Here is a 27,949-nt window from a genome sequence, read left to right as displayed (position 1 = left end):
GTAAATTGTGTAATTGGACCGACGGGTCTTGGTAACCATCCGCTCGGGGTACGCACGGTTCGAGCACGGTAAGGGCTCGTCCCGCTCTAGCTCCGTCGAGGCTGTGAATTCCCGGTAGCTTGCTGCGTCGGTATTTAGGTATATTGAAGTTTGGGAATTAACCCTATTCCACGTGGTCGAATTATTGGCGATTCGCAGACCTGTAAGGGACCCGTGCCTTTCGGAGTTCTCCGAGAAGCACGATATAGATTCCGGGTGTTCGGTGGAGCCGACTCTACTGCTCCACCTCGTGTTCGTGCTCGCCGCCGACACCTGGCCCCACTAAAATATATATATATATATATATATATATATATATATATATATATATATATATATATATATATATATATATATATATATATGTATATCTTGGGTGGTCACTAGACTACCGAGATTATCCATCTGTCTGTATGTATGTAATGGACAGCTCTGGAGACCAGAGGAGTCAACCGATTTTGATGAAACTTGACTGGTAGGTTCATACCAGGATCTAGTTGTATGCTTTTGAGCACCGTTGCTATGGACGCCACCGTTGCCTTGCAATGGGATTTTGAAATTTTTGAAAAAATCCGAAAAATATTTTTATATATATATTTTTTTGAAATCAAAAATCGGCTTCCGCGCTTTTATGTGCACTATAATCAACCTCTTTGTCAAAAATTTTCAGCCCGATCCGTCAAAAACTGTATGACTAGTATGCAATTATATAACGACCACCCATGTCGCCTACCGGCTTGTATATACAGTGGAAACCCTCATGTGGACCAACTGGGTAAGAGGACCACCTCTCATCTGGGCCACTTTTTCTCCAGTCCCTTCAGAAATTCCGATCTATTTAGTACATTGACTGATCGGCTAAGGGGACCACCCCTGGTTTAGGCCACGGACCACCATATTTCCAGTCCCTTGAAGCAGATTTGAACTCTCAAGCGGACCAGTGTCAATTGGTGCGGACATTGTTCCCTTGAGTAATCCGAGCATATACAAAGCTCTTTGGCTGGGCAAGCGTGACTAATTGCAAACAAACCTTTCCAAAAAGACATTCTCCAGATGATCACAAGATCGTGAAAGGAAATCGGAAACAATTACTCTTTACCCAATGAAATCGCCGGATTTTGGATCAGAATTTCAGTCACCAATAGGAAACCCGCCTCTGCTGCCTTGGCTCCTTAAGTTCCGTGCTCCATGCTCAGATTGTCACAGATTTACATTCGCTTCTTTCCACGACTGCCATGGCTCAAAAAACTCCCAACAAAGAGTTGATGCTGGATGAGAAGGTCAAGATCATACAGAGTGACAAAATCAAGTCTCAGCGTTACCTCGCAGTTGAGTATGGCATCAGCAAGTCACAGGTTCAGTGCATCTTGAAGAGAAAAGCCAAAATCATGATAGCATACGAAGAAAATGCTCCAATCAGAAAGAAACGCTTCAAAGTTCAAGAAAATCAGAAGATCGACGAAATGATGTGGTCGTGGTTAAGTCGCGTTCGAGCATTGAATTGTGCTGTCAGCGGTCCGATGATAAAAAAGCATGCCATGGAGTTCGCACGGTCGCTTCAAGTTCCCGAGGTAGATTTCACGGCATCCAACGGTTGGCTTTCCCAATTCAAAGCGCACCACAACATTAACTCTGCCAAAATTCCTGGGGAATCGGCCTCTGTTCCTCAAGAAGCAGTCGACAACTGGACCAAGCGCGTACCGACGATAATCGCACGATATGACCCCAAAGACATCTTCAATCTCGACGAGAGTGAGATGTTTTACTGCGCGATGCCAGAGAGAACGCTCCATGTTAAAGGGACAGAGTGTAAAGGCGGGAAGCAATCGAAGGAACGTTTGACTGCTGCTTTCCTCGTCAACATGGTCGGTGAATTCCAGAAAACGCTTATCATCGGGAGATCTGCCACGCCTCGTTGTTTCCGCAATCTCGACAAGCATAGTCTCCCGGTCATCTGGAGATCGAACAAGAAGGCCTGGATGACATCAGGTCTCTTCAAGGAGTGGATGCAACTGTTCAACAAGAAAATGCAACGGCAGCAAAGAAATGTTATCGTCTTCCTGGACAATGCAACGTGCCACCCTGACCTCGAGCTCTCGAATGTGGAGTTTATGTTATTTCCCCCGAACATGACTTCGCGTCTCCAACCTCTCGACCAAGGGATCATTCGCGCGATTAAAGCAACGTATAGAAAACAACTCGTATGGACGGTCCTCGCTAAAATCGACCGCTGTCATCCAGGCGACACTGACGCCATGAACGATTTAAAAAAAAGTGTGTCACTGTCTACGATGGCTGCACGTGGATCGCACAGGCCACAGCACAAGTCAGATAATCCACCGTGAAGTCTTGTTTTGTTCGGTGTGGTTTCGGCGACGACACTGTTGAGGGCGACGACGCGGTTGAGGGCAACGACGAAAACGATATCCCACTCGCCGATCTGCTCAAAAGAATGCAAGAAAATTACGGTTTGATGACGAACATGGTTGATGGCAACATTAACTGTGACGCAGATGTTCCCACGAAATGCGAGAACAATGAAATGGATCAAGTCCATGACGACGTGGTGACTGAGTTTATCGCTGATAACGACGACATTGATGATGACGATGACGTGCAGGAGCCAACGATTACCACGCGAGAAGTAATAGTCTGTATGGCGAAAACAAGGCAGTATCTTCTGTCCAAGAATCTCGGACATTTACTGGACACCGGACATTTACTGGACACCGTCGACAAACTACAGAATGGTATCGCTGAATCTGTCACGACATCCGTGAGGCAGCGCACCCTGGACTCTTTTTTTTTATTTTTTTATTTTTTTATTTTTTTTACAACATTGCACAATAATAATAATCAAAGTTACTGTTTCCGTGAATAATCAAAATTACTGTTTCTGTCTGTTTCTGTGAATAAAGTACAGTACGTGAATGTGAAATATGATGTGAAATCCTGTACAAACAGTTGTTCCACTTAAGTTATTCAATTTAGGAATTAAATGTATTAAGGAAGTTGTACATCTTTACCTGAAGACCTACCCAAATGGTGAAACCGGCTGAGGGGACCACCCCTCAAGCGGACCACTTTTGGCCAATTCCCTTGGTTTGGTCCAAATGAGGGTTTCCACTGTATATGTGTATGTGTATATGTATATGTATATGTATATGTATATGTATATGTATATGTATATATATATATATATATATATATATATATATATATATATATATATATATATATATATATATACACATACATACATATACATGCTCACCCGGGACGTTCCCGGTGAAATGCGGTGGTAATTGTGGTATCTGTAGCATGGTCGAGTGGGTGCCGTGCGGTGCCAAGACTAATGCCTGGCGCCGTGTGGCACTCAAAATAATGTGGTGAATTGTAGCGAGGTACAAGTGCAAAGGGTTGCAGGAGTATTTTTCTCATGTGTGGGAGGCATCTGTGGTAAAGATGGTGAGGTTTATGGAATGAGGTGAGGATTGAATTGAGGTGCCGGTTGAGAATTGGTGTGCAAATTCGAATGGGAAAAAGGCGCACAAACTCATGAGGATGGATGTCTGTCGGCAACGAGGCAGGCGATCCGAGCCACGGGAGGGACCCGTAACTATACTTATATATTGTTGCGGTTCTGCGAAACAGCATGCCTCAAAGGCAATGGCACCCAACATACAGTAATCATTAGGCAGTTATTTCATTAATATTCGTATAGTTGGTCCTTCTCTCATGTCTAGCGTGTAAATAGGACAAATTGCGTTGCGTGGGATTCGTAGTTGGGTCTAATATCTATCTCTTCATTCCTTAATCTGACCTCCATTTTTCTCTTTCCTTTCAGCCATTATACGCAACAAGCATGCAAGCTCGCACGTCCTTCAACTAACAATTTAGTAAGCACACTGTGAGTGCCTCCCACGTGCTCAATTGCTGGCATCTCTGGCAGGTGCATGCAGCATGTATACGACTGGGACAGGAAGTTTAAAAGTGGAGTGTCCAGCGTCACAGGTGCTGCTAGCTCTGGCCGGCCTCACACAGCGGACACACCAGAAATGGTTGCAAGGGTTGAGTGCATGCTCAGAGAAAACCATCGCATGACGCTGGATAAAGTGGTCTCCGAATTGAACATTAGCCATGGTTCTGCACACTATATCATTCACAACATGCTGGGGTTCCACAAAGTGTCTGCAAGGTGGGTGCCAAGACAACTCACACCCGAACTGAAAGAACTCCACTTTTAAACTTCCTGTCCCAGTCATACACCTGCTGCAGCGATAAACATGCGTCACCGTATTGCATTTTCATTCTGCGATAGATTTCACTGGGACTCACACCCTCACTTCCCAAGAAATGGATGACAGAACGTTACTCCTCCCTGGCACATGCTTCAAAGGGAGCCGCCATCTTGGCACTGTTCCACTGACATCATACGCTAAATGTTGCCAGATCTAAAACGGGCAAAACATGACACTGACCCGTAGATATAACATATGTCATTTACAATTACACACATTACATTCTCAAATTTATATCGCCATTTTAAGGTTATTTACTGACTGCCACTCGTGTGTGTGTTTATGTACATATATATGTGCTAATAAGCCTGGTGTTGGCGCAGTGGCTTGGGATCCAAAAGGGCCTGAGTTCAAGCCCCGTTGGGCCACTGAATTAATACACCAGGGGTTTGACTCAACCTGTCATCCTTCCGAGGTCGGCGAAATGAGTACCAGTATACTGGGCCAGTGTATACCCCGGTTAGAATAGGTGTACCAGATCCCTGTGTCGTAAGAGGTGACCAGGGTTGCGTCAGGAAGGGCATCCGGCGTAAAACCTGTGCCAAATCATTATGCGGATCATAACAGATGATCCGCTGTGGCGACCCCGAACGGGAGCAGCCGAAAGAAGAAGAAGAATATATATGTACTAATAAAAGGCAATGTGTGTGTCTCCTCCATGACTCCAAAACCATAAAACTTAGCCAAAGTCACATTTGCCACGGCGGCCGTGGGGTCTACAAAATCTATGGCCACTAGCATTTATAGGGCGGCCGCAGTATTTCCACGATCACACAATGTAGCAGTCACATATGTTTTTATTTTTCAGGGAGCTGCACGGCGTATTTATAAATTGTGGAGACCGAAAACGTGGGGTTGCCGTACGGTCTTTGATTTGATGTCGCACAGTGACCTTAGGGCGTCCCTGCGGCGGCCATATAATTTTCAAGGCAGACGCAAGGTGCCCGCAAGGCGACCGCAGGGGGGCCCTAAGGTGAACGTGCGGCCAGACGGACGGTAACGAGTGGGTTTTTTTATTTTTACCAGTTCTTTTGTTTCGGCTTGTCGAATTGCTACGGCGAACGTAGAAATGAAAAAAAGTTATAACTCCGCGTTATAATTCCATGGCGACCCCTACAGCCTGTAAAATATAGCCAAACGTCGTAGGGCCACCCTGAGGCCACCGCAGAAACTCTGTGGCGGCCGCACATTTCTGTCAAATCAGAGGGCGTACGGCCGCCGTATCCTCGCAGTAGAGCAAATGTGACTTCAGCCTTAGCAGCCTGAAACTCTACATGCATACGAAGAAAACTCCAAGGAAGTGCAAGAGTGAAGATTGGTTATTTGGTTTGATTAAAACACCCCTTTTGAAGATAATTAACGGCCTTATTTAATTATATGCTTCATCAGGCGATCCTCGGCCACCACGCTGTCTGGGCTCTTGAGGTGTTTCCTGGGTAACCTCACTGGAGTCTGTAGCTGCCATGTTTTTTGGCCTGCGCAACCATGTTTTGACTTTAAACAGGCCGCAACGATTTCTTTACGATAAAGTTTATTTTTCACTTTCATCACTCATATTGAATGTCTGTTCATCATAGCTATGAATCGTTGTATACATCGCTTTTGTAAGTACTTGAAGTTTTCAAATTTGGAGCTTGGAGCGATTTCATGCATTCTATGAGACGATTTTCTATTATCTATTTTCACGGACTAATTTAAATATATCATCAAAATATTATTTTGCTTTTGAGCATCGGTTATCTTCTGGACTAAAGAAGTGTCAAAACCTGTTGTGAAATCTGATAATTTAAAGAAATATCGAGTCTTGTAACTAAGCCAATACACCCGTTTACTTTAAGCACACTCCTCCATACATGCACAAGAAAATATGTAATTTCCAAAGCATTAAACTTATCTTTTTCTACTGTTTGGAGAACTATATTGAGTAAACAAAAATTTAGGAATGTAACAAAATTAACCAGATTCATTGAGCTGTATGATTTACTGCATTCACTGCTAGACCTCACACCCTGTCCCCCAGAGGGACTGCCTATCCAGGAATCGAAACCAAATCTTGTGAAAAAAGAAAAAAGCGACGTTTAAAAAAAATATAATAATAATTTCCGAGGACCTCGAACCAATGTACCACGTGACATGTGCACAGACGAGCAGGCAAAATGGCGGATTTTCTGCAATGTTTATTTCAGGGAACCAGCTTCATTGAGCTATATGATTTCATGCATTCACTCGAATGTCTGTTCATCATAGCTATGAATCGTTGTGAACATCGATTTTGTAAGTACTATAGTTTTCAAATTCAGAGTTTGGAGCGATTTCATGCATTTTATGAGACTATTTCCCATGATCTACTTTCACTGACTAATTAAAGTATTGCATCGAAATATTATTTCACTTTTTAGGATCAGATATCGTCCATACTCGATCAGTGTCGAAAGTCTCGGTCTTGGAATAGTTTAAGCTGAATAAATAAATAATTGGACGTAGTGTGTCAGTCCTGGAATTGTTTAATGTAAATCTATACTAACAAGTGTGTGTGTGTGTGTGTGTGTGTGTGTGTGTGTGTGTGTGTGTGTGTGTGTGTGTGTGTGTGTGTGTGTGTGTGTGTGTGTGTGTGTGTGTGTGTGTGTGTGTGTGTGTGCCATGCACCCTCCCTCCCGTAGTGAATAGCAACGTTTGGTGAGGTGTCGCTCTCCCCACTTCCCCCCTAGCTGCCAATGCCCCTTCTCACCTGACACCTGCCTCATCTGTCTCTCTCTCCCCCCACCTCCCGCGCCACTTTATTGACCCATCAGCGAAGCGACTGGTTGTATTTGCTCATATATATATATATATATATATATATATATATATATATATATATATATATATATATATATATATATATATATATATATATATATATATATGTAGTTGCGGCTGGGGGTCAGATGGGAAGCTATTTTGGGTTCCCACCAGACCCCTGGATCGCAGGCCGCCGTACACGGATAACTCCGTGACACGGCGGGTCGCTAACCGACCGTTAATGCCAATAACCCAGCCACGTGACTTAGGGTCGTCCGTCTAATATTGGTTCCCTAAAAATAATCACGTGACCTATTTACCGGGGGGCACGCCCTCTGTACGCCTTGTCCGAACCGGATCAGATGCAGCCGAGCGACACTGCCAAGGACGTACCGGCTAAAAGGAACGGATCGTTGGGAATAAAGTCTCGGCTTGGCTAGGATACGGACCATACTGGATCAATGAAAGAAAAGACAAAAACGAGCTGGGAACATTTCTACAAAAGGATTTATTACAGGTAGGCGAGGAAAAATATGTGGCACAGTGAATAGATTTATTGTTGTGTGTAAGTAGAGATAGAAAGAAAAGTGTGGTGTGACAATTAAACAAGCAAATTACAAAAGCAGACACAGAGCAGACTTATCCCGACATAATCTTCTGCAATCTTAACTTAAGCGAGGACAGGCGCCATGACACACACACACACACACACACACACACACACACACACACACACACACACACACACACACACACACACACACACACACACACACACACACACACACACACACTGATGAAGAGGAGCTAATGAGAAGAAAAAGTAGAGGAGATGAGGCTAACGGTCTCGTAATACCTTGCACGATTGACCAACCATGCCACCCAGTACGTTTTGGGGTGGAAGCTCCACAGAATGATCCCTCCTGGACAGCTGGCACATAGTCTCCTGATTCATGGTGCATCATGCAACTAAGCAACAATCCAGAGAATGGGCGCGACCGTCAGGCATGAGGGAGGGACTTTTGGCGGAGCCAGGTGAGTGTGCTGTCCAGCGGCGAGTGCGTGGAGAAGGCGGAGTCGAGAGCAAGTAGGCGGAGTGGCAAACAGCAGGCGGATGGGTGGAGAAGGCGGAGTTGAGAGAAGAATAGGACGAGCAGAAGCGTTGACGGTCTCGCGGCCCGTGCTTTATAGACCCTGCGGTGCAGGGCAGGGCGCCACCCCGAAGCAATGTCGTCACCCGAATCGGGCGCTCTGATTGTGCCCCAGCCACCGCACGGACCAGCCACCATGACGGGTGGAGACCTCTCTGTACATCCGGCTAGCCATAGCTGAGCTGTGGAATCGTCTCGCTCCGAACCCCGTGATATGAATTGCCTTGCACCGAACTCCCAGGCCGTGTCCCAGCGACCGGCCGAAGGTCGCGTCGGCCCCGCATGCCCGCCCCGGCACCCCCAGCAACCCGTGGTTAGCACTGGTCAGTCTGCTTGCTTTGTCCGTACACCATGCAGCCCTCGCGATCCGGGCCATACAGCATGCCTCTGCATGGTAGCATCTGTATCGAGGCGGAGGTACGGGAGGCTGTCCGTCATCCGCGGGAGACATTTGTGGCCGTTGTGGTGAACGAAGACCTACGGCAAGACATTATTGTAACCCCATGCGCAGACCCGAATGAAGAGGTGCGTTATGCATGCCCCGTACAGTGCGTGCAAGTCCACTATTGTACATGTGGTTACTTATTACTGGGCTGTGCCTGTGTCTGCCATCGTGCTTACAGTTATTTAACACAGGCGGTGGTGTGCGCGGTGCCAACCCCGAGCCATGCCATGAATTGAAGGACAGGATTGAATGTAATTATTAGATGTAGATTTGGGTTGAAAAGAGTATAGATATGAGTATTAGATGCAGAAATGGATTGAAAAGAACATGCCACGTGCATCCTGTACGGCATTGGGCGTTTATTGTTGGTTATACTGTCGGCCTCCGAGACCGCATCCTTGCACCGGCGCCGTCGTGTGGTTAATGCTTCTGGCCTCCTAAACAGTGGGTGGAGATTATCGCTGTGCTCCACACATTCTGTGCAGTTTGGTGGTGGAGGTTGTTTGTTTCTTTTTGTCTTCTTTGAGGTCGCATTACTATTGTGATGGGTGTGGCTGCAGTTTTTACAGGTGGCCGCTGCTTAGATTTATCTCAGGAATAAGGAAAAAGAGTAGGAATGAAGTTAGAGATATAATCAGACATAACTATAAGATCCACACAAAGCACTTTGTCCTGTTTGACCCATTAGACATGAGGGAAAGGTCTAACTGTACGTATATTCATGAAATAGCTGTCTGGGGACCACTGTATGATGGATGCCATTACCTTGAAGGGATGCAGTTTCCAGAATCGCAAATATATATATATATATATATATATATATATATATATATATATATATATATATATATATATATATATATATATATATATATATTGTTGTAGAGTTCCGCCCGCCGGCGTGCGAACGACCGCGTCTAACGAATAGAGGTCGCTTCGCCCACCGAATGGACAATCCAGTCGCGGCTTTCTGGATCAACGCCAGAAACCAGCCACGGGTATGTTTGTAACCACACCACAACCTTGTCCGCACTCTACCCACGCTACAGGGTCCGATCGCCAAATCTTAGATTTACCTAATTATTCGCGCGGGTAGGTTACCGAGAGATTGTACCTCAACGGGACCGCTTGGAAACGAGCCGCTTAAGCAGCTCGTTTCCTTTTGGGATAACCGAGCGGGGTATTATCGCGCAGTCCCGTTGGACCCGATCACTTTACGGCTATTTAAAAACCAACTATATTCCGAGTGCAAGATGGGGCAGTTCAATGAGGGAATGGACGCAACGAACAGGTTTACATTCACACAAGGACATTTATTATAATAAAGCACGTATGCAATTAAACAAGGCAAAACACGTATGCAATTATACAAGCAACAAAAGAACTACAACCGTCTACTTATTATGTACAGTCACTTGCACTTAACAGCAGTTCCTACTTATTAGACGGGACGCCGGACACAGGTACGCACCCAAGAAATGGTGGCAAAGGCCTTTAATAACGGGCTCCAGCTCGGAGGACAGGTGAGCTGAAACCCAGAACCTATCTCGAACCTCTCCACCTCGTGTGGTCTTCAAGTTCTTTGGACCCGGGTTCCAGCGAGAGCGAGCTCGATCCAATCGCCGTGAGCTGTGATCCTTCCCAAGCTCCCGCCAATCCTTCCGCGCTTCTCAACACGTGCTGATGTGACGAGGCGCCGATCCTTCCCGTCGATGTGTCGCTTCCCCGAGGAACCACCTCCACGAAGAGGTCGATGAGTCGCACCAAGCCGGGAACCAAAATGGAGAACAAAGAGCTCCACGAACCAAGAAGAAGAAGAAGAAGAAGAAGAAGAAGAAGAAGCCACCATTCGCAGCTCGAGCCGAGCAACTGGCTCAACTTCCTTCAAAAACAAAGCAGCTCGAAGCAAAACGCTCTCCCGAGCCAAGCAGAAGCCGAAGCTCATTGTGAACCACCAAAGCAAAAAGCCTCCCCCTGAGCCAGGCCTCAGCCGAAGCTCACTGAGCCAGCCGAAGCAAAAAGCTTCCGAAGGCCTCAACCCTACCGCAAGCCAAGCAGGACCCGACGGTCTGCTGAACGACGACTCTCTGCCGAAGCAAAAAGCTTACTACTCCAACTCCCCCCACGAACAAAAGAAAAGATCTCCTCTTATCCTTCTCCCGCCCTTCCCCCGCTCCCGGCGTGACTCAAGACTCATGCCCTAGTGCTCCACCCCCCGCTCAGCCACGGGTGGGAGGGAGTTGTTGACATCATGAGTCACGGGACGGCAGGGTTCTTCTTGCTCTTCGCAGAAGAGGGGGAGGGATGTCTCCATTGTTCGTTCCCTAACTATTAAATCGATCCACAGCGCATCCAATTGATTTCTGAACATTTAAACAATGAAAGGTGAGCTATCTCGGGAACAAGCACTTATCGACATCGCTGACTACAGGAACCTGAATGTTGTGTGCAATCGAATTCCCAAATTCGTACCAATATATATAAATATATATATATATATATATATATATATATATATATATATATATATATATATATATATATATATATATATATATATTATTATTATTTTATTCCACTGTCTAAAGTTTTCTAATCTTCTTACTTCTTGTAAAGAAAATTGTGAAGATGTTTAAACATAAAAATTTTATGCCTCTGCTGACAATAAGTCATGGAGGCATTATGTTCTTGGGTTGTCCGTCCGTCCGTGATCGGTTTTTTTGTGACCACGATAACTTAAGAACGGCTGAACGGATCTAAGTCAAACTTGGTACAAGTATGCTTAATTATGTAACGATGAACTGATTATATTTTTGGGTCAAAAGTCAAAAGTCAGATTATGTTTGGTAAAATCCTCTTGCCATGATAACTTGTGAACCACTGATGGTATTTTGACCAAACTTGATATAAATATATTTTATGATGCAAAGATGAAGTGATTAGATTTTAGCATCAAGAGGTCAAAGATCAGAAATCATGTCAGGAAAAAATTTTTTTATTGAGGTCGGGTTTTGAACTAAACTAAGTACATGTACCATGATACATATGCACAGATTAGATATTGCGGTCAAATGGTCTTGAGGTTTGCGGTCAAAGTTGGAGTAAGCAAAGTCTTAATGTGGGTGAAGGCATTATTGGTCGATGTCACAACATCAAATTGTGTCTAGTTTTAGTTGGTGTATTGTTACCATTATGGTGTTACAGAAACATTTGTGAGATCAGTCCTTCCATCCTGACAAAGATGAAAAATCATCAGTAAAGTTTGTATCCTTCCATTCATTTTTCTTTCATCATCATAATTTGGCCTGGGCTTTGGCTATTACTCCAGAGGAAAACCGATTTACCGTATTCGAAGCTCTGTAAATGATCCATAAAACCTTTTTTCTTTTTTTTTCAAAGTTTTAAATGTTTTTCTCAGTCTTCCCCGAAATATAAAACACAGGGTCCGGCAATATATTAATATACCGGTTATAGTGGTATAATTTTTCATATTGATTACCTGGTGTTGGAATTTTGAATAGACCAGTATACCAAAAAATATCGGTATGAAAAAATAGAATCGGTATTCGGTATATCACCAACAAATCGAAGAAAGGTGTTTACAATATTTAAATACTATACATGATTTGAAAAGCTTTGATGCACTCAGCTACACCTGGAACAGTGGAATATATGACGTCAAGACGTACCAGGAAATAGGTACAGTGGGTTTTCAATTTTAACCCTCTGCCCGCGAGCACTGTACAATCAATCGCGCTTTTCTTTGCCCTTGTGGCTATTTTTTAAAGCAATTGCCAATTTAGTAGGGGAGCCAAGGCCCAAAAATCCTGATGGAGGTGCAAATATTTATGTAGAAGACAGTGCAGAGTAAACCCGAAACAAACATCGACAATCTTATCTTATGCAAACATTGCAGTCACCATCAGACACACATACCTGAGGAAATTAGAATAGCTAGAAAGATCAGAGAAAGTACAAGGTGTGAACAAGCAGCCGACGGGCCCACGCTTCCCAGTCACTTTGGAGGGGCAAGAGGGAAGCAAACTGGGGGTGTCTATAGTGCGTGAGTGAGGAGGTGAAAATGAGGTATAATTAAGTGCAAGTGGGGAGCAGGGAAGGAAAAATGAAGAGGTACATATCAGTAGTTGCTCTTTTAGCTCTTTTGCATCCACAGCTGACGAGACAGAATATTGGAGAGACAGAACATGGAAGGTAACAGTTTATAATGGTGTGTGAGAAAGTCTGTACATGTAATAACTAAGTCTATTGTTGGTCTGGCGTTCTGCCCACTCGGCGCTCGACTTCACCTTTCCCCTCGTGCCACTGTTCAGGTCTGGACCCTCCTTGTAGTCCAGGCCTCCGTACTCAGAAGCAGTCGCCTCACACCCAGGAGAAGATTCTCTGACCTCTTGTGGACGACTGTAGCAAAGCCTGACTGTGGCAGACACTGTCGGAAGATCCTTGTGAAGCTATTTTATAGATGCTGGGCGAAGGAGGAGCCCAAATTTGGATCAAAATGCTCTGTAAGCGTTCCCCAGCACAATTGTTGGTGCGCAGACGCTTTCACTAGAAGTAGCCCTGCCCCTGCAAGACCCCAAAGCCGAAGATGGCCTCATCCACCCCAAAACTCTGTCATGCGATGGATGTCTGATATTAACATGGGTTAGGGTTTTTCGGAGCACTTTCCAGTCATGAACGTACGTTGGGCACCGAATGAGGGTCGCTATTTAGTGCAGTGTCAGGGCTATCCAGATGACATGGAATGAACCCCAGCATGTTCTTGCGCACCAAGCTACATGCCAATATATTCCGAACTCGAGCATTTGCCATGGTGAGTGATGTTCATGTTTCTCCAACATCCCCAAAGGACAGTGCTGAGCGTCTGAGGGTGCTGACCACGGTTGCGATGCTTCACTGTGGCTGTGGCGATGTGGGTGAAGCACAGTGATGTTTGTAGTGAGAAGGTTGAAGTTTTTATGGTGAGGAGCTTGAAGCATTTGTAATTGTTGCGGGGAGAAGGTTGAGTGTAGATTATTGTGGGGGATTTTTAGGAAGGCGTTGTGGTGGTCGTATGAATGTTGTAGCGTTGTGGTTTGAGGTTGAAACAAAGTGTCCATTGAAGAATGGCGTGTGGTTTCAACTGGGTTTTGGTGGCTGTTGTGTAGCAAAATCAGTCCACACAAAGGATCTTTAGCTTAACCGTTTTTAATGGCGTCTCCTGCTGCCCTCACTGAACAGCCCACTGACGTCACTCTTGGTTCTGCCTCGTCAGTTCCGGTTCATCATGCATTCATTAATATTCATGTAACTTCCAATACCACAGTGGCATATGCTAATGAAGCTGTCCCTGTTGCTAGGCAGTCTGTGGCATGCATGCATGAATGAGAGGTCGTGTGTGCAAATTAAAGTAAATAAAATAGATAAAGAAATAGAGAATAGAATTAAAGACCTAACTGAAAGCCCTCACAATGAATCTTGTCTCAGATACCCACGAGACTTGAGAGAAGGGTTAACTAAAACGAATACTAATGATAACTGCCTGGGGACTGCTATATGTTGTGTGCATTTGCCTTGAGTGACTTTCACAGAACCACAACAATATTATCATGAAACTGAAGCCTGATCTATCAATGACCTTTTATATGACTTTTAATTTTGTTGTTGCAGGTAAGCACTTGCCGTTACGTGGATATGGTTCAGCATGTTTGTGGAGCAGGGGTTTAAATTTCTACCTAAAATCCAGTCCTTATTTAACTACATAAAAAGTGCTCTCCAAACTTTTTTTTTTTTAATTCCTGCAAGCATTGTTATTTGTTACGCATGTCAACACTTAATGTTGAGATTTATTAATTTGAAACTGGTTAAGTAAAATGAAATCATGACTCCTTTTCTGCTTTTTTGATCTCTATATAGGCTCTGCACTACACTTATTTCAAGGTTGGCCAAGTTGTGAGCATACCTCAAAATGCATCGGTCCTGGATAAAGGCTTTCCATGGTTCCCTGCATCCTTGAAGCAACAGAAGCCTTTCTCTCCCCCCAACAAACACAAAACACAGGCAAGAGTTGAATGGTGATATTGTTTTTTGCTTCTTTGACATGTTTATACCTTCTCTAATATAACAAAACATCCTTTGTCACACAGTTATGTTATCTTTATGTGAATTCGTTCATGCTGCTCCTGCCTCTGAAGCTCCTGCCCCTAGCTGTGTTCCCATCCCTTGCCATCGTTCCACCACTCATCCCACTTATCCATCTTTACACCAACCAACCCTTTTTTCCATCTGGTCCATGAACATCAGAGGCCTACACCTCTCTCCTTCCAGGTCACAGCCTCATTTACAGGTGTCATTTGTCTGGGAATGAACAAACAGCCAAAGAGGGAGACAGAGGAAGGAAACACTGCATGCAACCTAAAAGTAACAGGGTTGGATTAGGAAAGATTAATGAGGATAATCAAAATTGTGGGTTCGGGTGGGGGTTGACATGAGGTGACGGTGTACTGTCTGCAAGGTAGAGTAGGATTGGCACCACCTCAGGAATGCAGTTTCACTCGCAGGAGAAAGAAGGAACAAAGGCGTGGAGGTGAGCAGCAAATCTGAATTTTATCAGTTTAATAATGAGCGGATTATCAAAAAAATAGTTGGTGGCCAGCTTGAATGCAATGGCTGTCTTGGAGAGGTCATTTAAAATAAACGGGATATTGTAATCTCCTCCGTCCATCTGTCGGTCCGTCCGTCCGTCACGCTATCTCCTAAAAAGTTCTGCAGAAATTCACCCAAGCTTCGTTGTTATGATCACCAAATAGGAAGAAGATGCAAGAGCAGTATCATTTTTGGCGCAATTTCCTGGGAGCCTAGGGAGGGGTCAAAAGGTCAAATACCAAAAATTGTAATTACAGGCACATTTTCAAAAAACATTGTAATGAAAATTTGCATATGCAACCAACACGCATGAAAATTTTAACGTTTTTTGGGGATTTCATCCATAGTTCACGCCCCAGAGCATAGGGACGGGGGGGGGCACAGGGTAGACTCCCTTTATAGAGAGAGTAGCGACATAGAGGGTCTGGAAAAATCTAGTCACGTGATTGCGTGGAGCCATTTTGAGTCCATCGCGGACAGGATCGGACGCATATCGGTCAGCGTTTTAACGTTCCCGCTGTACGCAGCGTTCTCATTCGTGTTTTACATCGATTTTATGACAAAATGACAGGTTGTTGCACCTTTGTGTGCACAAATAGAACGGAGAAGGGATTGAAGATGTATAGATTTCCATCAGATGCTAAAAGACGGAAAATCTGGGAGGACAGAGTCAGTCGTGTTGGATGGAAAGCAACTTCTTGGTCAGTTCTCTGCCAGGTCAGTGTGATGGTGGTCATGGTCCCATATGTGTATATTTGTGTGCTGCGCGTGAGACTGGCCTTTACTTTGGCTTTCCAGGCTTGTTATCCATTGCTTGTCGATTAATTAGCACTTGAAGGGGAAGGCATCTTTATTTAAAATTAAGTTTGAGTTTGAGTCTTCGAGCTAGATCAATTAAAATAGGGTCTAGATCATGTCTCCAAAGTCAGACTCAGACTCAAAGTCAAAACAAAGACGAATGAACGGAGAACGGATCCGGGCTAACTCGGCCCACGGGCTAACTCGGCCCACGGACTAACACGGCCCACGGGCTAACTCGGCCCACGGGCTAACTCGGCCCACGGGCTAACTCGGCCCACGGGCTAACACGGCCCACGGGCTAACACGGCCCACGGGCTAACTCTGCCCACGGGCTAACACGACCTTTCACAATGGTCTCCGAGACCTTCGTAAAACAAGTAATAAAATAAGTTGTTTTTTTTTGTACTTTCACATGGAAGATATGATTATTGTCATTCAAATTTTCAGTGATGCTTCAGAAAGAATTTGCTAGAAACCAATTCTTGCCAGTTATACAGTTGTATGCCACAACTGAGAAAGAGGGGGGGGATGCATTGAATGTATGTATTTGTCTCTGTTGATTTGAATGGGTGAGGACATTAACGTGTGTGTGTGTGTGTGTGTGTGTGTGTGTGTGTGTGTGTGATTGTAAATATGTAGTGTGTGTGTGTGTGTGTGTGTGTGTGTGTGTGTGTGTGTGTGTGTGTGTGTGTGTGTGTGTGTGTGTGTGTGTGTGTGTGTGTGTGTGTGTGTGTGTGTGAATGAGGGGGCCGGGTGGGGTGGGATAATCTATTTTTGGTGGGATTAATATATGATCGGCAACATGCAGCAAAGTTTCGATTAATAATTTAAATATGAAACTTAAACAAACACAAATATATACCCACACACAATAAACAAGGTTAAACAACTGCAGAAATACAAATATAACTCTTAACATTGTATTGTACATGTACATGTATAAACGGGGAGGTGAGAGTTCGAGTCTCGCTCTCGCCTCCCTGAAATTAAAATGAGGCTGAAATAAGCAGCACGTGTACTTGTCAAGTTCATTCCTTCTTTGTCATGGTTCTAAATGTCTGTGACTGTTAAATCACAAACAGCTCTGTGAATTTCTTCTTTATCATCTGGCTCTGAGTTGTCATAAATCTTCTATTTTGTCATCTTCACCATAATTTGTTCATTATCAACATGGAACTTTATCAACAATTAACAGCTTTGAACTCTGCATATGTCAGCAGACAGGACAGGCTGAGGAGACTACTTTCCAGCAGACAGATCGGGGGAATAGCATCCATCAAGGAAGCAACGGAAAAGCGGAAGAAGCTGAGGTGTGATGAATATAGGGCTACCGTTGATAGGCTAACAGCTCTCTTCACCGCCGAATCTGTCCCAGAACTGAAGTGGCACAGGCAGTGCTATTCCAAGTATACTCACAAAAACAACATAAATGCCAAACTTGAACGTGAGCAGTCCCCTGAGATGTGTAAAGCTGAGAGTACGTCTGGTGATGAAGCAGGACCTTCAAAACGCCGTTCATTGCACAGTCAGTCGAAAAGAATGGACTGGACACTATGCTTACTTTGTTAAGCAGACAACAAGCAGAAAACCTGTAGGGTCTGCACCATCAACACCAGTCAGAATATTTGCACAAATGCAAAATATATTCATGAGGTGTTTATTCGTATTGCTGATGCCAATGACTTAATCGCTGCAGAAGGATGTTATCATCCATACTGTCTGAAGAAGTTCCAACGAGATGTACAAAAGGTAAAGGTTGACACTAAATCTGCCGACCTGGCCATGGTGTGGCTTTCTCAAGAACTTCGACAGTCCGCTGAGAAGGGCCATGTATTTGAGCTTTCCTTGGGACTAGAAAGGTACAAAGAGCTTGCAAATGAGTTGGACATATGATAAAGATACATATACGATAAAGAAGTAAGGCACGTCCTGGTTGTCGGTGAGAAGAGGCTCATAGTCAGGGAAACCAAGGGTGTAGGTAGCTGGTCTTCAGCGCATTCCTTCAGCTCACAGTCATTGTATATCTGCGCATCTGATGCTGATCCAGTACCACCGACATCTGCCCAAATTAATTTGTAGTCAGCATCCACAAGCACCATCAGAACAATGGAGTAGAATCCTTTGTAGTTGAAGTATTGGGACCCACTCTTTGGAGGACAGCGGCAAGCCACGTGCTTCCTGTCAAGTGCCCCACATGTATGGGGAAAGTTCCATCGGAAGAACTTGTCAGCTATGGCGCGCCAACCATCAGGAGTACTTGGGCAAACCAGCACCTCATCCACGTATTCGTCAATAATGGCTTGACAGACTTTTTTGACCAGGGACTGGGTGTTGTGAGGGACCCTCCATCCGAACTTCATCGAGGCATACTTGTTTGCAGAGGCAAGGTGACGCAAAGTCAGTGCCAGCTTCATGCCAGGCTCAAGCGGATCCCTGAAGAAGGTGTACTGCTTGGTTATCCTTGGACCCACTCTGGCTAGCAGCTCGTCGAACATCGCTGGGGGCATACGCAGGAAGTTGGTAAAGGATGCATGGTCTTCGTTACGGAGTTCCACCATGAGCTGGTCATACATGCTAAACTGCCGTCGCCTCCCGATCAATGGTCTCACCCAGTTCCTTCTCCTCCGTTCACCTCTTCTTCTCCTGGCTCTATTGACACGCAACTGGTACAGTGTCAAATCGATGAGGTCATGTTGATGTCGGAGGACAAGTAGGTATTCTCGTCTCAGCCTTGCCGGATCCTCCATCTCTCGGATGACATGGACATCTACTCACCATGGAGTCTGGAACACTGACGGGTTCCTCCTGTGAACCCCATTTTTTTATATACCAATTCCCCTAAACGCTGCCAATACGCCATTATACCGTAGCTGTAAGTTAGAAACACGTTCAGTAAGTTCTGTGGTCGTCCGGAAGACGTCAAATACGTCTACATACGTCAATATGCGTTGGAGATACGTTACACATAGGTTCCAAGCACGTTACTCATAGCTTAGAAATAAGTTTCGGGTACGCTAGACATTACCTCGACATATTTCGACTTATGAGTAACTTACAAGTAATGTGTGTGGACGTGTGTCAACGATCGCATAACATGCCTACAACTTATGGCTAGCGTATGCGGAACGTGTGAGTCATACGCTGGCATACGTCAACAAATTTTGTGCATGCACAAAATTTGTTGACGAGCTCGGCATACTACGACGTATGCCAGCGTGCTTCAGCATGCTCTTAACGTATACAAAACTTGCCCATAATGTATTCGACGTGTGCCAGCGTATTCGCCAAATTTTTCATACGCTGGCTAAAACGTCAAGGTGTGACAGCGGCTTTAACACGGTACTTTTCAGGAATGTATTCTACTGTGTTGGGGAAGGAATTAGTAGTCATACTGTCTTGCTTCCCTTCAATCTCCAATGCTGTCTTCGCTTAACTGATGTGTATTTTCCACTCTTTCTGCAGATTGTGCCACGGCCAGTCGTTGTGCCTTCAAATGATCTGAGTCAGATTTTGAGTGCAACTCTTGACCGAAGAACATCTAATGTTCCAGTTCACTTTGGGGGCATGCAAAACAAGCCATCCCCTTCAAACACCAAAGCCACAAACATGGAGTTTTGCCCGTTGCAAAATCCAAACAGGTATGTTCACCTTGCATCTTCTCATCAGTGTCACTGGTGGTGAACTAATGCACATTTCAAACTTAATGTTCTTCTTGACTTGATAACTTGACACTTCTGACTCGGGTTCCATTTTTTTTGGTAATATGACAAGTGTAGTTTTTAACTTTAATAATATATTCATTTGGAATAAAGTATTTGTTTTCATTATTTTTATGTTCACTTTATTGATCTGCAGAACAATGAACTTCAAATCGCAGACATTGCATCCAGCATCAAGGTATTTCCCAGATTCCAAAAAACCACAAATCTCTTTGGCAAAGCAGCATTACCTACGGCAAGCTCGATACGTTCCTGGTAAATTCACACGCATCACAGACATCAGCTATTATTTCTGAATCAGTTGTTTGATTATATGGAAGCTTTTTTAATTTGTTAAAAGGAGAATTGCAATTTTATGATGTCACATCAAGTGTTCAAGGGAACATTTACCAGCTCAAACAGGGTTCGCACAGTACTTTAAACTCCTTGAAATTCCTGGAATAATGAAAAAGTATTTTTCAGTACCTGAAAGTCCTGGAAAACCAGGAAAATTGCGCAAATAGAAAGAATCTGCTAGCCACCTGTTCAGAATTGTCAATTCCACCACCGGAAACCTCCCTCAAGGATGAAGCATTACAGCCGCACTGAAATGGTTTCTCAGTCCGGCCCACAGAACTAATCGTAATCCCCCGTCAATGGAGTCATCACTGGTGCTAATTTAGCTGCTAAATTATTTCTGAGTTAATCCCCTCAAATGTTCTTCCATTTTATCTGCCCCTAATTATGTGTTAATGGCCTCAGAGTTTATCTGTTTGTCCATTCATACCAATAAATATTTGAGGACCCCTGGGACTTTACTTGGTTTGGACTTTCCACATATAATTTTAAATCAGCGGTTATGCTGCAGCGGGTAGTAACTGAGACACGCAGTGTATACAGTACTGTATTGTACCTATCTCTGTGTCAACACTGCATTCCCAATTCCTTTGTTTTCGGTTATTCTTGCCCCAATGCTTTTTACCCCTCAGCCAGAATTGGCGAAGGGGTATTATCGTCATAGGCGTTGTCCGGGCGTCTGTTCACTTTTGGTTTCCATCAATTTTGAGGAGAACGCCTTGTCCGATTAAATCCATTTTTGCAGTGTGTGTTGGGGCTGGGTAGAGGAAGGTTCCTTTCAATAATCAGTGCGATGCGATATCCAATATGGCGGCTAGGGCAGCCATCTTGAATTTGGTTTCCGGACAATAACTTAAGAACGGCTTGACAGATTGACTTTATTTTCATGGGGTATAATGGGGGTGGTTAGAGGAAGGTTCCTTTCGATATACAGCACAATCCGATATCTAATATGGCAGCTAGGGCAGCCATCTTGAATTTGGTGGGCATCATGGCGTCTGTCAACTTTTGGTTTCCGTCAATTTCGAGGAGAACGCCTTGTCCGATTAAATCCATTTTTGTTTGGTGTGTTGGGGTTGAGTAGAGGAAGGTTCCTTTCGAAAATGGGCGCGCTGCGATTTTCAATGTGGCCTCCGTGGCAGCCATCTTGAAATTGGTTTCCGTCGATTTCGAGGAGAACGCCTTGTCCGATAAAATCCATTTTTGCAGGGTATGTTGGAGTTGAGTAGGGGAAGGTTCCTTTCGAAAATGGGCGCGCTGCGATTTTCAATGTGGCCTCCATGGCAGCCATCTTGAAATTGGTTTCCGTCGATTTTGAGGAGAACGCCTTGTCCGATTAAATCCATTTTGGCAGTGTGTGTTGGCTCTGGGTCGAGGAAGGTTCCTTTCGATATACAGCACAATCCGATATCCAATATGGCGGCGAGGGCAGCCATCTTGTATTTGGCGGGCGTCCAGGCATCTGTCAACTTTTGGTTTCCGTCAATTTCGAGAACGCCTTGTCCGATTAAATCCATTTTAGCAGGGTATGTTGGGGTTGAGTAGAGGAAGGTTCCTTTCGAAAATGGGCGCGCTGTGATTTTCAATGCGGCCTCCATGGCAGCCATCTTGAAATTGGTTGTAATGAATGCGAGGGAAAAACCTTCAGAGTGTAGGCTTTATTTCACTTGATTGAAGCCGCTTCTACAGACACATCAGGGAATACATGTGCAGCAAGGAGTACATGTGTAGCAAGGAGTACATGTGCAGCAAGGTATACATGTGCAGTATATCACCGCAAAATAAATCAGCAATTAGCACAGAGTCCGGTATACTCTCAACTCTTACCATTCAACGAGCACCAAGTGAACCACCGCCGTAAATGACAATGCCCCAGGGACAATCCCACCGACCGCGCGGAATCTCGGTTTTATCTGTCCCGTGTGCGAGCCGCGCGACATGTGATCACGCGTCACATCCTTCAATTCATCACATTCTCCCCGTCTTTAAAATGTAACTAGAGGCTCAACTAACGCACCATGATTACTTCAACGCTATAGGAGTATACATTTCAAGCAGCGCAAACTATTTAAACTACAGAAGCATACATTCCAAGCAGTGAGGATTATTTTGAGTTGTAGGAGCATGGTAATGAGCATCGATATATGATATAATGAGCATATAGGAGCATGAGCATCGAGGGATGCCGATAATCCCCTTTACAGATCGAGTCGGCGAGGGGGTTTTATCCGTCGACCTCTCCGGGAGTAAATGGTAGTTTCACTTGAGGGAGGCTTCCGATCCTCTTGGGGAGCCTCGACTCGTGCCGGGGATGACTCCTCGATCGCTCTCGGGTGGAACGCGGCAGCTCCGTCGCCACCATTCCCGGGTGGAGTTCCTGGGGGGGAAACACCTGGGGAGGGAATGTCAGAGGGAGGAGTACCAGATGGTGGAGTACCTGCAGGAGGAGTAATGCGGGAGCCAGATGGCGAACCGACACAGTGGTCTCCCTGCCATCAGGAAGTCTAACATGAGCATACTCTGGATTAGCATCGATGAGTTCGACCTCCTCCATCATTGGTTCATACTTGCTTTGTCGTACCGGGCGCTTCATGAACACTGTTCCGGGATAGGTTAGCCAGTTGGGCACCGATTGGCCGTCAATATAACGTCGTTGGTGAGTAAACATTCGTTCGTGAGGAGTAGCATTGGTGGACGTACAGAGCAAAGAGCATATGGAATTCAGAGCGTCGAGTAGGGTAACCTCCCACCGCTCGGGCCCCAGTCCTCTCGATTTCAGCGCCAGGGTTACGGCTTTCCAAATGACTCCATTATACCGTTCCACCTGCCCATTACCCTGTGGGTTGTAACCCGTCGTTCGACTAGTTGCTCTGCCGTGCTCAAATAGGAACTGTTTTAGCCCGGCTGACATGAAACACGGCCCTCTGTCTGAATGTATGTACGACGGTTTCCCAAACATGGCGAAGAGGTCAGACAGACATTTCACGATAGTGCCCGAGGTTATATCCAAGCACGGAAATGTGAATGGGAACCTTGAGTATTCATCAACAACAGTGAATATGTATCTGTTGTCTGTCTCAGTCGGCAGGGGCCCTTTGAAGTCGATATTTAGTCTCTCGAAGGGAGAAGTGGCCTTGATCAACCTGCCAGAAGCCGCGCCATAGAATCTGGGTTTTAGTTCAGCACAAACAGGGCATGAAGCATTCATTTGTTTAATATCTTCGATAGAATAGGGAAGGTTTTGTCTGCGCATGAAATATGCCATTCTGGTTACCCCCGGGTGGCACAGAGACCCATGAAGGTCTTGCAAAGCCCGGCTGATTGTCGCCGAACAGTAGACCCGAGAGAAGGTGTCTGCAGCAGGGTTTTCCCTCCCGGGCCGGTAAACAATGTCGTAACTATAACAAGCTAGATCTATCCGCCATCTCATTATTTTCTCGTTCTTAATTTTTCCCATCAAACATGAAGGCAACGGATCGCTGGTCCGTGACAAGTGTGAAGTGATTGCCCAGTAAATAATGTCTCCATTTACGCAGGGCTTCGACAATAGCGTACGCTTCCTTCTCTATCGCCAAGTGTCTCTGCTCGCTTCCTGAGAGAGTTCTCGAGAAGAACGCGACGGGTCGTCCGGACTGATTGAGCGTCGCGGCGATCGCGTGATCAGAAGCATCCGTTTCCACTACGAAAGGCGCTGTGCTATCGATCGATAATACCACGGAATTGCTGATATCGTCTTTGAGGCTGTGAAAAGCTTTTACAACAGCGACATCTGGTGGGAAGTTTTTGCAATGCACTAGGGGATGTATTTTTTCAGAGTATTTGGGGATCCATCTGGCATAGTAAGCGACCATTCCGATCACCCGACACATTGTCTGCAGGTCATGAGGTGGGGGTAGCTCTCGAAGTGGGCGCAACCGTTCAGGATCGGGCTTTATCATGCCGTCGGCTATTGTGTAGCCGAGAAGATTAATTGACCTTGCCGAGAATACGCATTTCTCGTAGTTGAGGGTCAGATTATATTTTCTAGCAATGCTCAAGAATCTGTCCAGATTCATATCATGTTCCCCCCGATCCTCCCGCACACCGTGACATTGTCCACGTAAACAAAAGTGTCTTTGAGGTTTTCATCCGAGATGATGTCGTCCATAACTCGTTGGAAGCAAGCTACTCCATTAGTGACACCGAACGGAATCCTCCTGAATTGGTAGAGGCGTCTACCTGCCTAGAACGCGGTGTAAGGTTTGTCTTCCTCTCGAATGGGAATTTGATGATAGGCGCTTCGCAAATCGATGGTGCTGAATATTTTGTAATTGGCCACGCGTTCGACCATCTCGTCTATGCGTGGCAAAGGGTAGGCATCGAGTTGGGTGAAGTGATTGACCATTTGAGAGTAATCGACAACCATTCGTTTCTTATGGTTCTGGTTGGTGGTCACCAACACCTGCGCGCGCCATGGCGAATCGCTCGGTTCTATAATACCTTCTTCCAGTGATCGCTTGGTTTCAGAAGTGATGAAGTTCATATCGGCAGTGGTATATCGTCGCGATTTGATCGCTATCGGTTTACAGTCCGGCGACAAGTTAGCAAACAGCAAGGGGGACGATACCTCTGCGGTGGTCTGAGCATTTAGAATTAGACGAGGTTTGCTTCCTTCAAAGGGTATTTCGACGCTCGCGTGCTGCTTGAGGACATTATGACCCAGAATTACATCTGCGCATAAATCACGAAGCACCAGTACCCTTACATCCCGATGCGTGTACCCTTTTACGTCCAACTCAACATTGCAGTACCCTCGTACGCGGGACTGTAGTGATGTGGAGGCCATGCATACCGTATTGTCTGTCGGGTGGATCTTCCATTTCCTGCCCTTCACTAGCGAGCTGTTGACGAAACTTTCAGAGCTATCGGTATCAATCAGAGCCTCAGCCATATGCCCGTTAATTCGTACGTTGATGATAACTTTGGATAGATTCCCCGGTGAAGCTGCTGTTACTTTCTTTTGTGAATAGAGAGCCGCAGAAGTGGGTTTATTTCTTCTAAGAGTAGATTTGCATACCCTGGCATAATGCCCTTTCTTGTCACAATTCATGCATGTGGCATCCCTGGCGGGGCATTTGTTGCGGGTGTGTCTTTTATACCCACAAAAGAAGCATTTACCAACTGAAGTAGTGGCTGAGGAGTTTGTCGAGGTCTGGGTATCCGATTCCTCGGGTTTATCTCCATCCTCAGTGTCGGAGGTGCCCTGGGGGGTTCTTTGAGTTTCTGCCGTAGCAGCGTTCATTAGCAACATCGGTGTCCCAAATGACTCAGATTGCTGCTGAGCCGTATCCATTGCTCGGGCCTGGTCAGCTACCATTTCAAGAGTGGGTTGTGCTTTCTTCAGTAAGCGTTGCCGAATGGGGGCTGACCTGAGCCCTTGGATGAACACCTCTCTGGTCGCTTCATCTCGGTGTTCCTCGGCGGTTACTGCCCGGAAATTGCAGTCTTTGCCCAACTGCCTCAGAGCTTGCAGGAACTGATCGATTGTCTCCCCGGCTGCTTGCCTGCGCGTGTTGAGAAGATGTCGTATGTATACCTCGTTCTTGCGCTTCACGTAGAGCGCCCGCAGCACGTCGATCGCTGCGTCGTAGGTGTCACACTCCGAGAAGAGCCTGAATACACTGGGCGAGACATGGTTTATAAGGGCGGCCAATTTGTCGGCTCCCTCTTCAATAATGGTCAGATAGTGTGAGAAGGAACGGAACCAATGGGACCACTTCATTTCCGAGTCAGTCGCGTTTGGGTCTGCATCGAACCTCTCTGGCTTGTAGATCTTGTCCATCGTCGGTTGAGCGAGCCGAAGGGATCAAGTGAAATAAATTGTAATGAATGCTAGGGAAAAACCTTCAGAGTGTAGGCTTTATTTCAATTGATTGAAGCCGCTTATACAGACACATCAGGGAATACATGTGCAGCAGGGAGTACATGTGTAGCAAGGAGTACATGTGCAGCAAGGTATACATGTGCAGTAGGTCACCGCAAAATAAATCATCAATTAGCACTGAGTCCGGTATACTCTCAATTCTTACCATTCAACGAGCACCAAGTGAACCACCGCCGTAAATGACAATGCCCCAGGGACAATCCCACCGACCGCGCGGAATCTTGGTTTTATCTGTCCCGTGTGCGAGCCGCGCGACATGTGATCACGCGTCACATCCTTCAATTCATCACATTGGTTTCCGTCGATTTTGAGGAGAACGCCTTGTCCGATTAAATCCAGTTTTGCAGGGTGTGTTGGGGCTGGCGAGAGGAAGGTTCCTTTCGATAAATAACACTGAACAAGCTGTCACACAACCTTGACTCAGTGGTTGGTGGGCAAGCGCGCAAGCATGCCATTTGCGGTTCCCATGATATGGCGTGAGCCGCAGAATCATCATGATGATTGTTATTTCTGCTGCACAAGCATCGCCGGCTTCAACAAGAAGAATAAAGGTCACATCAAGTACGCTGACTGCGTCTCTGCTCGTAAACCTGTGCCTCATGATGACGAGAACCCCGTTCCAACACCTCCAGCTGATCAGAACATAGCTGTAAGCAGTGGTGAAGAGGATGGTGATGATGAACCTTTTGAACCCGACACTCAAGAATCACACCTTCTGAACCAGGGAGACTTAAATGATCTTGTAAGAGATCTCTCGCTGTCAAAGGCGAAGGCAGAGCTGCTTGGATCAAGGCTGCAGCAGTGGAATCTACTTGAACCTAACACCAAGATATCCTTGTTCAGAGCACGTCACAGAGACATGGCTGAGTTCTTTGAGATGGAAGACACGATGACATTCTGCAGTGACATCAACGGTCTGTTGAAAGAACTTGGGTGTGATCACGATCCTGCAGACTGGCGCCTCTTCATCGACTCAGGGAAGAACAGCTTGAAGGCTGTTTTGCTCCACAATGGCAACGAGAAACCATCAGTCCCACTGGCTCACGCGTTCGGCATGACAGAGACCTATGAGACTATGCGGCAGCTGCTTGATTCCATCAAGTACAATGACTTCAACTGGCACATCTGCGGAGACTTGAAAGTGGTGGCGCTGTTGTTAGGGCTGCAGTCAGGCTACACGAAATACATGTGCTTCCTTTGTCTCTGGGATAGCAGAGACGACAAGAATCACTGGACGAAGAAAGATTGGGAAGAGCGAAAAGAGCATATACCTGGTCGACACAACGTGAAGCATGTCGCCCTTGTCGACCCAGCCAAGGTTTTCCTTCCACCACTCCACATAAAGCTCGGCTTGATGAAAAGTTTTGTACGGGCAATGGATCTGAATGGGCGTGGGTTTTTACCTCAAGGAAATACCTCAAGGAAAAGTTTGGCAACACCTTGTCGGAGGCCAAGATCAAGGCTGGTGTCTTTGTTGGACCGCAAATCCGACAGATTATGAAGGACGAAACTTTTCCGACAACTCTAAACCCCAAAGAACTGGCAGCGTGGAGAAGCTTCAAAGCTGTGACGGACAACTTCTTGGGGAACGAGCGCGCGGACAACTATGAAGAAATAGTGCAACAGCTGCTGGAGTCCTTCAGGAAACTTGGCTCCAGGATGTCCCTGAAAATCCATTTCCTACACCAGCACCTGAACTTCTTCCCTGACAACTTGGGAGCAGTCTCGGATGAGCACGGCGAGCGATTCCACCAAGAGATTTCACTCATGGAGACGCGTTACCAAGGGCGGCACAACCTGAACATGATGGG

The 27,949-nt window shown here is 45.6% G+C and overlaps 1 protein-coding gene across 4 annotated transcripts in view; it reads left to right on the top strand.

Annotated features, from left to right (window-relative positions):
* LOC147035213 (serine/threonine-protein kinase MAK-like) overlaps positions 1–27,949 on the top strand; it is a 75,066-nt gene that overhangs the window by 34,820 nt on the left and 12,297 nt on the right. For all 4 annotated transcript variants that reach the window (XM_085895587.1, XM_085895558.1, XM_085895577.1 and 1 more), the window contains 3 exons: positions 14,631–14,774; positions 19,623–19,798; positions 20,016–20,134. In XM_085895587.1, the coding sequence (XP_085751713.1) occupies positions 14,631–14,774; positions 19,623–19,798; positions 20,016–20,134 (439 nt within the window). The remainder of the gene's footprint in view (positions 1–14,630; positions 14,775–19,622; positions 19,799–20,015; positions 20,135–27,949) is intronic.

The sequence above is a fragment of the Eptatretus burgeri genome, chromosome 1 (assembly GCF_056783735.1).
Source record: "Eptatretus burgeri isolate ZD-2024b chromosome 1, Ebu_testis_v1, whole genome shotgun sequence".
Lineage (NCBI taxonomy): Eukaryota > Metazoa > Chordata > Myxini > Myxiniformes > Myxinidae > Eptatretus > Eptatretus burgeri.
This window is presented reverse-complemented; position numbering and strand designations above follow the sequence as displayed.